Here is an 11,829-nt window from a genome sequence, read left to right on the forward strand (position 1 = left end):
TATAAAAATAAAAAAACTGAAAAACCACAAACCAAACCGACATTTAACCGAACCGTGAGTACGTGGCCTCCACCGTTCAAATCTTTGCACAAATGTAATATCATGGTGGGGTCCATTGAAAGGTGCGCCCTGAATTTCGATTCTGTGTTTGTGGTACCGGTTGCCAGTTATGGGCCTGGAGGCCCTAGACCACAGTCTTATGTCTCTGGATCCAAGCCTTTAACATTTATGTGTCGCAACCAGATTCCTTAGTGCCTACCGAAAAAACAGAAAAAAACTTAGGTTGGTTCCCATATCTTTGGTCTAGGCAACGTTTATGGTCCGTATTGCAACGAGAAATATGAGGCCCTGCGTATTTTCATGTCATCTCATGTCATGTGCGTCCATCACTCCACTTAAGCCATGAGCCCACAGGCTGGACCCCAACACGGTGACCGAACCGATTTCGCTTTCTTGCAGAGCGGAGCTCTCTCACATTCCATACAAGGACAACTCAGATACCCACAATTAATGGTGGTCTTGACTCCTCGAGGGACCCTCGGAATCTCTGTTGAGCAATCAATCTGTGGTTAGGTCCAGCGACTCTTACGTGGTGCACACCAAATGGGCCAGCGTCGATAAGGCAGCACTCCCTGGATTTCGTTTGACGTATACAGGGCCTTAGCGCCAAATATCCACAGCCAACCAATGGAGTCTCTAATAATCTTCTCTGCAACTCTGCAAATGGGTATGGGTGTTGTTTGAGATGACTCTGCTTAGCGAGAGATGTGGTTATCTCCTCATTGAATGGTAAATAACTGGCATATATTCCTCCAAGAAAGATGTGTTTTGTTTATCATGTTTCTGTGGCGTTTTTTTTTTTTTTTTGATACAAAGTTGGTTTTGCGAGCATGTGAATTTAGTTGGACCCATCTGATTCTTTGTATTGATTTCTTCCTCTTTCTTCGGTTATATATTGCTGTTGAGCTGTGGAGTATGGAATACTAGTTTCAATGAATAGCGGTTACTTTACATGTTTCATCATAATCCTTTACTAGTTTCAACTCAAATCTGTGATTACCCATCTCGCGATCCATTCCGAGCTCAAGGTTTTTGTTTAAATGTTTGAATGTTGATAAGAAACGTGTACAAAAAGTAGTCCTAAAATAGCACTAGGTTTTTCGCATTATGCAACTCCCGGTTGATGCTTGCTTTGACAAATGAAGTAGCTTCAACACACTCCATGGCATGATGGCAAACACGAGCATTTTACATCATGATTCCAAAATGTAGCTTATCTCTAAACCTCATATAGAATTGCGATAAGTGCAGATGCAGTACATGATTGATGGGATCCATGTGTTATTGAAGATTATCAGGTTTCGTACTGTAATAATGACGTAGTCATTTATTGTCCATAGCCGTCGATAGGTTGTGGGCCTAGGGGTGTCAATCGAACTGGATTTGGTCCAATTCGATCCGGTCCAACATGAGTCCATTACAAATGGACCGGGTCCAATCCAATCCTGTGAATATACTGTGGACCATTTTGGACCAGTCCAATTCAATGTCTGACCGTTCAATCTGTTCAAATTGGTTTTAATTTATATTGGTTCCAACCTAAACTTGGTCCATTAACACCTGTATTCTTATCTTCTATCAATGGACCGGATATTGGCTCAATCCGTTCCAATCCAATATAATCAATTATGGATGAACCAGGTCCAACCCAACCCAATAAATACTTTGGACTGGATTGGTCCAATTTAATATGTCCTATTGGTCTGTCCAATCCGTCTAAATCAAAATCAATTTGGACGGGTCCAACCCAAAACCGGTCCATTGACACCCCTAGTTGTGGCTTCATTACTAACTTGACAACTAGGATTCTTAAGTAATTGGAAAATTGGTATAAACAGAGTTTCACCATGCCAGACAGATTTTGTACCCCAGAAACCATCATCTTTACCATTGGATATCTATGCCAAATGAATGATTTGACTAAAGGTGAATATTTCAGTTGCCAGAAATATTTAAATGCTCTATTTACAGTTTTGGCATCATCTCACTAGATTGATTTTAGATGTCGTTATTGTTTTATTAAACCACAATTCCGTGCTCTCTGTTTATATATTAACCAAGCATCATCATCATCATCATCATCATCATCATCATCATCATCACCTAAGCCTTATCCTAACTTTATGGGGTCAGCTACACAAATCCTGTTTTTTCATTCTGTTCTGTTTAGTGCCATATCCATCCATTGTTAAAGTATGAGCACTTAATCATTTGTTATATATTAACTAAGCATAGTGATATCAATATCTTACTAACTTCCTGATAAGAACTGTAAATGGTGATTCTATGGCAGAAAAAAAATCCTATGTAGCATTGAAATGGAATTACATATGTATGTAATTTTGTAATTTTCTAACTGGTTTATTTAAATGTGGGGTGATAATGATACCCGAGTTATGAGGGCTATGGTTGATATAAAGATATCAGACTTGAAAATCTATACATTTGTGATGTGAGGAAGATATAACAATGCACACTGAGTTGGAACAAAAGTGTTTCTGAAATAAATTAACTTTCCAAGTTGGAGGCACTGCAGTTTGTTGTCATTTTGCAGATGGCACAAATACTGAGGCACAAAGCACCATGGAATACATGTGGCTAAAATGCAATTGTGCTCAACACATTTTTCTTTTATTTGTTTGATCTTTCTTGTTTAAATTCACCATATCCTAACAAAAAATGGGACAGAAGTGTAAGTATCCACATGAAGGATACATAATAAGTTAACCAGTAACAGAATACCAAAAACAGCTGCATGCTTTTCTCTTCTCTTCTCTTTCATTTTTCCTTGATGTTCTGTTTCTTAACATTGTACCACTATTCACATAGACTTCAATCACCAGTATGTGTTTACCAAAAAAAAAATCACTGGTATGTGTTTATATTCAGCAGATTTTATTTCTAACTTATTTATTTTGCAGCTATAAATAAGATAGATAATAACTCCTAATACCAATTTCCTTGTAATGTTTCAGACACACATGGCTGTAACTCCAATATGTTCAAATGTTTTTTACAAGGATAACGCCCTTCCTACTTTAAAATCAATAAGGGAGGAGAGAAGTATCACAGGTGAATGCTTTGCTGTTCAAGAGGCATGTAGGTGCTTTTTATCATTTTCTGGTGATACAGGAAGGAGATGGCATGAAAGATATAATATCACCAATTTCTGTATGAAAGCAAAGAAAATGCAAGGAGATAATGCATTTCACATGGTTCATAGAAGGAAGCTCATGCTATCTCAGAGAATCATTAAATTATCTAGTCTACATAATGTCTATGGCATAGAAACTGAGAAAGTATCTACTTCAAAAGATGCTTCACAAAGAGATATGTCATGTAAGGTTGCACATGAATCAGAACCAAATACTAATGGGAGGCACTTGAAAGCATTGGAATCTTATTTTAGTAAGCTTCAAAAGGAAGCTAAGTACCAAGATACCTCTCTGTCTTCAAGTGATTTTGAAACTACAAACAGTACTGAAGAACATAAATTGGAACTTTCTTCAAAATTTCCTGACAAAGTGACAAAATCACATGGTGAGAGTGACCAGTTAAAAGCAAAGAAAGAGTTGGGCTCTCTAGAAAATTATCTCAGCAGACTTAATAAGATAGGTAAATACTACAACTGAAACTTTCCTGATATTTATCAAGGACCATGGTTCTAGAAACTGAATCTACATGTGTATGTTCAACTATACAGAATATTTATACTGGAGTTAGATGACATTATGCAGCTGATTGTCCTTAATTTCTGTACAGATAGCTCGATGAGTGGATTTTCTTGACATTTGGTTATGCAAAATTTTCAATAACCTCATCATATCCGCATGTGGGTGGTAGTCAGAACAAATGTATTGTATATTGGTTGAGAAAGCATATACAACTCAACAATTTAAAATTGTAGTACAGTAGTTCTTTAGTTTCTCAAATAAGCCATATAAACCACTTACTACTACTACTACAATTAGCATTCCATGTTAGTGTGCCACTGTGCATTTCTGAGGAAGTTTCTATGTTTCTCATCACTCTTGTGAAATACATTTATTGATATAAATTGATATATAATGATGAAGTTGTTTTCATTACTCCCCAGCTTCATGTCTGTGTGATGTTTAATCTATGCCAGCAGAAGGTTTCTTACATGCAAGCCATGGACACCTTAATGTCAGAGATCTATATTATTCTGTTTTTGCAAATAACAGAGGAATTATATTTTCTTTTAATGATTTGTGGGAGACTTAATGAGCTAGAAGAAGAGGCAATCTATTTTTGTAGTTCAATTTTGATGCTAAGTACATGCACTAACTTAATTCCACATCTTAGTGCTAAAGCAGTCCAAGTTCTAGTATTGCATGTGAAATATTTCTGATCAAGATTTATTGGATGGACATGGAATTTATTATTTCTATGAATCTCACCCTAAATTTCTATAAAAGGTTTAAGCAGATTGACGTCCAATGTCAATTTAACCAAAGAGGTCATAGCCAAGCTTTTATTTCCTACTTTGAACTTTAGAGAAGTATCTAAGCTCATGGATATGTTGTAATAATTTCACAAGCAGCATATCCTACATTTATATGCCAGTTTGAAGGGGGGGGGGATTGTAGAATTTGGCTGTCTCATTCTCATATGAACAAGACTATTCAAATTCATTTGTGTTGGCTTTCTGTTTTCCCTAGCCATAATTAAGCAAACTTCTTGTCATAATTAATGGTAACTTGTAAGTTTTATGTTCTGTGAAGAAGTAACAATGTGCACAGGGATGCAGGAAAAAACTTCTTTTTATTGTTTATTCTTGAAACTCTTTTCCTTTTTCTCCTTCATTGCCTGTAGAGATAGTTACTTTCTTCTTTCCTGAAATTAGTTAAAAAAGTATTATAGTGTTATGATTTATATATGATATAATAACAAAGTACTGGATTTCTGATGTTTTCTTGTCCATTACGGCAGTAGAGCCACCGAATATTTCATCTGGTCTTGATGATGAACCTGTTGAAAGTAATCCGATAAGATCAACATATTACTTTAATAGAAAGAATGAATTAAATGAAGACAGAAAGTTGCAAAATCTAACGCAGTTAGTAACCAAGGATGCCAAGAGTAGTTCAAAGGATTCTCAAGGCCTACAATCATATGATGAAGCATCTGATCTTTATTTAATGTAAGTTGCTCTTCAATTTTCTTTATGATGCTTTACTTTTCATGCCTGTGTTGTTAATCTGCATTCTTCTATTATAGTTTTATTGGATTGTGTTTTAATTTAGAAATCTTTGTTGCTCTTAGTGTAATGTTTTCCTCAGTGGCTAATGTTTCTTTTGTTTTCCTTTTCTTCCCTTTCTTTTTTCTTGGATCAGATGCATGCTGGCTTCTATAAACATAGCAGTGTTTATTTTTGAGCTAGCAAGTCCAATTAAGAATTCTGATCTAGAGCTCTTCTCTCTTCCTTTATTATATGGAGCCAAGATAAATGAATTGATTCTGGTTGGAGAGTGGTGGAGGCTAGTTACACCAATGTTTCTGGTACAGCATTGACGATTGGGTTCGTGTTTCTATTTCTGTTAATGTTTTCACAATTTCCTCATTACAATAAAATCTTTTAGGAAATTACACTTGTCATGCATGTCACATAATATTTGATTCATTGAATTTTATTCTCCTTATCAACATTTTCTTATCAATAACAAAAAGATTTATGTTAAAGATTAAAAGGATAGATACAAGAGGTACAATATACACACAGACATTGAGAGACAAACAGACTCATCTCTCCTCGAAAACCTATAAGTTTTACAACTGTGCCCAGAACAAATTCTCCCTCTCCACCCCTTGCTTGGCTAAACCATCTGCCATAGAGTTAGCAGACTGCTTAACCCATTGGACCTTTACTTCCATATCTTTTGTTATCCATTTGAATTTCTTTTTTAGAGAGCTAAAAATCCGCATCCTCTAATCATTGCGCTGCAACCAACTCACCACCAGTTTGCAATCTCTTTCAATAACTAATTTTCTGATGTTTAACAGACTTTCTCTTTGTATTCCTTCCATCACAGCCAGAACCTCTGCTCTAAGGAAATCTCCTTCCCAACTGGCCCTGAATAAAGTGCCATAACATTACCTCTCTCATCTCTGAACGCACCTCCTATGCTTGAAGGTCTTGGATTACCCATACAACTTCCATCAAAATTGAGTTTCATGAATCCCCTGTCCGGTGGGCACCATATTGGATTAGCTTCTGATCTACTAGGTGGTGATTCAGCCACTACCTTCCAGCTCCTGAGAAGATCATCCATAGACACATTAAAGAATTTATCCATGGATTTTAACCAATGTGCCGTTCTGATCTGATCAAGACAGTTTCAATTATAGCCTCCTTGGAGCTTTCCTTGTCCTTAAACAAACTTGCGTTCCTTTCTTCCCATACGGTCCAAACAATATCTGCCTTTATACGTTTCCATATAATCTTACCCCTTTTGTTTGGCCATTCAAAGAATGATGAGGCAAATAGGTTTTGGACGTTATTCAGAGGAGTCCACCTGCACCAAAATAAAGAGAGAAACCATTCCCAAATACAAGTACAAGAACAAGAAATTAGCAAATAGCAAGTGATAACAGTTGTCACCATTGGCCTTACACAAAAAAACATCTATGGGGGGATAAACACCACTGTGGTCTCTTCTTTTGAAGTAAATCACAGGTATTAATCTTTCCATGAACAACTTTCCAACAAAAAGCACTAACCTTAGGTGGAATAGGCTTATACCAAACCTCCGTAACTGGGAAATGTTGCGAAGAAGTCATATCAGAATGAGACTGGGCTTGAAAAAATGAAGCACAAGTAAAGGAACCGGAGGGGGAACAAGTCCAATTTCGGCCATTAGGTTTGGAAGGATCAAGGAAAACTTTTTTTGAACAGAAAAAAAGTAATCTGGAGATGAACTTGTCATGCTGTTTCTGTCTAGCTTGAATGGTTTCCTAAGGAATTTCGAACTTTTGGTAGTTCTAGCTTTTTTTTGAAGATAAGTAAAAAAAGAAAGGTTGTTGCTAAAAGAAAAAAACAGTACATCATAACTAGGTGACAAGATGTCACCCCCTCCGGATTACAGTAATGTAAGGTCACAAAAAACAAAAAAGAACACCATTTCAGAAACAAGACAGATCTCAACATTCCTATAAGAATTCAGAGAAGTCCAAAAGTCAGCTCCAAAGTCTTTTTTCCGCAGTCCTTGAAACTCTGGAAGCAAGAGCATCCAACCAATAACTGTCGAACTAATAACAGCTACCAGCTCTTCCATGCTTTTCTCTTTCTCCTCAAAGATCTTTCTATTTCTTTCCTTTCATATTTCCCAGAAAACAGCAAAGGGAATACATGTCCAAAGGATCTTGACTTTAACTCCACCTTGGATTCTTGGTCAACAGCTTAAAATTTCAACCGGATCAGCAAAAGGGCTCCTGACCACCTTGAATAACTTGAGGAAATAGGACCAAACTGGGCATGTAAAGCTGCAGTGAAGCAAAATATGAGACACATCTTCCTCACCAGCACAACACAGCACACATGTACTTGGAAACTGCAGACCTCTAAGTTTCAAGTTATCCTGTGTTAGAATGCAACCTCTCACAATCAACCAAGAAAATGCTTCAGCCCTTGGTGGTACAAGCTTCCCCCAAACACCCCTAACTGGATCAGCCTCTACCTGATTTCTTATCAGTGCCGAGTACAATGACTTGACAATAAACTTCCCATCCTTACACTCTTTCCATAATCTGACATCTGTAACTGAGGGGTTGATCTCCAAGGCCTGAAGTTTTGTCAACAACTCCAAGCACTCCTCCACCTCCCAATCAAAAAGGGGTCTTCTAAGATTTGGCCTCCAAATCACAGCACCATTTACTACTTCGTAGCAGTCTGACTCTAACCTTTCAATCTCTCCCACCACAGCAGCAGGAGCTTTAAGTGAAGATAAATAGTAAACAGGAAAATTTGAGAGAACATTTTTTATCACTGTTAATTTTTCTGCAAAGGGTATATATTTCCCCTTCCACCCCACCAGCCTTTGGTCAATTCTGTCCAAAACAGGTTGCCATGTAGAAATGGAAGCAGCTCTAGCTCCAATTGGAAGTCCAAGATAGGAAAAAGGAAACTCCTCAATCAAACACCCCATGGCCTTAGCACACTCTTCAAGCACCGACTGCTGGATGTCACCTACCCCTATCATTATGCTCTTAGATTAATCTTAAGACCTGGAAGCTGTTAAGAATACTACTTAGAGAAAAGGCTTGCTCAACTGATGCCCCAAGAAAATTAAGGTATCATCAGCATATTGCAAATGAGATATAATCAGCCCTTCCCTCCCAAACCTGAACCCTGAAATCGGCCCCAATTCCTTCCCTTTGTCAATCAGCTTGCTCAACACTTCCACCACCAACACAAACAGAAAAGGGGAAAGAAGATCCCCTTGCCTTAGACCCATAGTTCTAACTTCTAAACCATGCAATAGTTTTCTATAGGAAATTTTACAGATAATCAAAGTGGAGGACAGTAGTTAGAGAGAAAGGAAGGGAACAGAAAAGGATAAGCCTTTTATGGTCAAAACTGTATAAAGTTCTATTTTTGACTAGTATAAAGTTCTATTTGGAATTCCTTCTTGGATTGAAGACCTCTGTTTGGACAATTTCTGGTGTATTCTTTTCCTGATAGAAAATTCTACTGGGATAAAAGATTTATAAGAGACACATATCATGAAAACTGAAAAGCATTTCTTGAAAGGTTGGTTACTAGAGAAAGAAAAGATGCAAGATTAATTTAAAGGAATTATTTGCTGTGATGGTGCACTTATGCTTCATTTGAATGGTACTACATCACTATATAACCTTTACAAGGAAGATCTTTTCTTTAATTGCCTTCATTTTTTCTCTTTGAAAAAACTCTACTTCATTATGGGTTTCTATGAATGATGGGCACCTAATGCTCTGTGTTGGTATTTGTAATTGCAATTTTTCTGATTAATTCTTCCCTTCTTTTTCATACAAGACATTTAATTCAGTAATGACCCGTTTGAGTCTATGAATCTTATATTTTTCTTTTCTGTGCAATGTGTGACAATACTGCTACACGAAACATATTTTACATTGCATAAGAAAAATAAAAGACATTTTACAAGTCAATATAGAACCTTCACATGGGTATTTGATACAAGTTGGTGCAATCTTAACTTTCCTGTATTTGACTGACCATATGGTAAAAATGTCTTATATTCAATTTTGAGTTTTGTCAGTATACTTGAAGTAGTGATCCAAGCACTTTATTCAATTTTAATGGATATTTTAGATCATAGTCCAACATTATTTGTATATTTTGATTTTGGTCTTTGGGTGCTAGTTCCATTTTTGACAATGTACCATCATTGAACAAGGAGCCGATATGTGCTGTCCTTTCTTTCTCCAACTTATCAGTTACCATGTGGATCATAACATTCTGTTAAGTTTCTGAAGGAATGCACAATATGTCAATTACTCATGTCCTCTCATGTAGAGATATCAAATCTTATCTGATTGATGTATTCTTTTAATACCCACTACAGCACTACTTATACTGTAATGTAGATTGAACAATCACAAACATTTTATAATGTAGATTGGTGCTCTCCCTCTAATGATTTGGTTTCTGTGCAGCACACTGGATTTCTTCATGTTTTTCTTGGTGTCTGGGTTCTTCTTACATTTGGGCCTCAAGTCTGTAAAGGATATGGTTCGTTTACATTTTTGTTGATATATATACTTGGAGGGGTTTCTGGAAATTTGATAAGTTTCATTCACACACCAGAGCCAACTGTAGGTGGGACAGTAAGCAGCAATGCACCCAGCTTCTTTTTTTCTGTGTGTTTTCCTATCTGGCTTTATGTTGCAGGAAAATTGCATGATATCTTATTCAAAGGCAATTCATCGTTAAAATTGTTAGTAAGTTCTGGAAGTTGGTAGATGTGAAATCTACTCCCATGGACATTATTTGATCTTTTATGTTAGTCTTCCTTTACATCATATGTCTTACCATCATAACTGGTATTTTTGTTGGAGATAATTTCAATGTTATGACTGTTGTATGAAGAACTTTTAGAGCTATAGTTTAATACTAATGTAGCATTTAGAACACCTCAGTTCTCACCATTTCAGTGCCCATGCTATTTGTTGTCTCTTATCGGCTTTAGCCTTGATGCCAGCCATGTACTCATGTTTATGTAATTGTACATGTTTCTTGCATCTATAGGATAATCATACAGCGGTCCTTGTTGGCTCTTGTAGTTTTACATCATGTTATTATTTTTTGACTCCTTGAATATACTTTCATGCTCAGGGTCCCGTCTTTGCCATAATTGGATCTTGGCTGATCTATCAAATCCAAAACAAAGATATACTTGCAAAGGAGGTGTTAGAAGGCTTGTTTAGGAAGGCAGTAATTGCAACTGGTCTTGGATTTGTGTTGAGCAATTTTGGACCAATTGATGAATGGTTAGTTTTCTGTTTGGGACATCCTAGTCACACCAATTTGAGAAAAAAGTTCAATTTCCTGATTTGAGTTCTTAAATGAACAAGATACAATTGTTGTGATTTAGTGCAATTGGTGTTACTTCTGAAACTTCAACACGCTCTTTGCAGGATGCATTTTGGGGCAGCTTGTATAGGCATTGTTTATGGCTTTTTTACATGTCCAACTCTGGAACTGGATAATGAATCTTCGAAGATGAGTCAAGAAAAGGGAATTGCAGTTATTAGACAATATGTGAGCCCTTGTAAATCACTAATCACATTTGCCCTCTTCATTGTGGTTTTGTGCTCTTTGGTTTTTCTTCTTGAACCTCCACTTAATACATTGGAAATTGAAAGCCTTGAGTAAAGAGAGGTATATGAGTATGCTAATATCTTCAATTTCATGTAAGATGTGTGAAAGCCTTGTAGATATAGAATAATGTCCTTGCTTTTTTGTATGTTGCCTGTTTCACATTCTATTTGAGAAAGAACCTGAAAATCATTACTTTCAAGTGAGTCTCTTTTTTACTTTTTTTTTAATGGATAAGGCTATATTTTTTCTTGTTGAGATCAGTGCATTCATCTGATAATATGAATTCGTTGGTCCCAGGAAACTACAAAGGCCCGAAGGGTGCAACTTGTACTGGTATATAACAAAAGCTGACTGAAGCAATCCAACTTAAGTCAGATTAGAATATATTATTTTAAGCTGAAGTTAAATTTCCAACACTATATGCCAATACAGTAAGGATGGGAAATGCCTTTTTAATTGGTTGCCCGTCAATCCCCTTCTGCTTGTGGTTAAATGGGAGATTGAGATTATTGGTCTTGAGGCTTTCTAAATTCCTGTCAAATAAAAACATATATAGTTGATTGATCTACTGCTAGATAAATTGATAACGACTCAGTATCGTGATTATTTCAAGGAAATATGGGCTTGCAGGTATGAACTCCGTAGATTTTACCACTGAGGCTCAGTTTGGAAGGAGTAAAAATACAAATATGTAGAGCGAAAAACATTGTATTTTGTATTATTTTATATGTAATTGTATTGTACATATTTGTATTTGTACTCTTTCCAAACTGAGCAAGTGTTTGTACTGAACGATATGAACCAAACATTTTGGTTAGGAGATAGATGGTGTTACAACTCACTAGAAGGCAAAACCTGGTTACTTGCACAAAACAATAACTTGGAAGGAAGCACGATGAACGAGGTGTTTTTGTAATTCCAGAGGGACC

At 36.5% G+C, this 11,829-nt stretch overlaps 1 protein-coding gene across 6 annotated transcripts; it reads left to right on the forward strand.

The window, feature by feature from the left end:
• Nucleotides 1–325: 325 nt before the first annotated feature.
• Nucleotides 326–11,099, forward strand: LOC148854753 (Rhomboid-related intramembrane serine protease family protein). 6 transcript variants are annotated; one of them, XM_088984545.1, is made up of 7 exons: nucleotides 326–789; nucleotides 3,036–3,675; nucleotides 5,014–5,224; nucleotides 5,418–5,583; nucleotides 9,736–9,894; nucleotides 10,415–10,569; nucleotides 10,717–11,099. In XM_088984545.1, exons 1-7 carry the CDS (start codon nucleotides 787–789, stop codon nucleotides 10,952–10,954), a joined length of 1,572 nt encoding a protein of 523 aa, XP_088840671.1. In that variant the 5' UTR covers nucleotides 326–786; the 3' UTR covers nucleotides 10,955–11,099. The 6 variants fall into 6 exon arrangements, 5 of the variants coding, with proteins under 5 accessions (XP_088840671.1, XP_088840670.1, XP_088840667.1 ...); XM_088984544.1 differs by having other exon boundaries at nucleotides 415–789; nucleotides 9,736–9,906; XR_016112925.1 differs by having other exon boundaries at nucleotides 481–789; nucleotides 9,736–9,898.
• Nucleotides 11,100–11,829: the final 730 nt, after the last annotated feature.

This window comes from Nelumbo lutea, chromosome 4 (assembly GCF_056320005.1).
Source record: "Nelumbo lutea isolate HS-2025 chromosome 4, American lotus-T2T, whole genome shotgun sequence".
NCBI classification, from domain to species: domain Eukaryota; kingdom Viridiplantae; phylum Streptophyta; class Magnoliopsida; order Proteales; family Nelumbonaceae; genus Nelumbo; species Nelumbo lutea.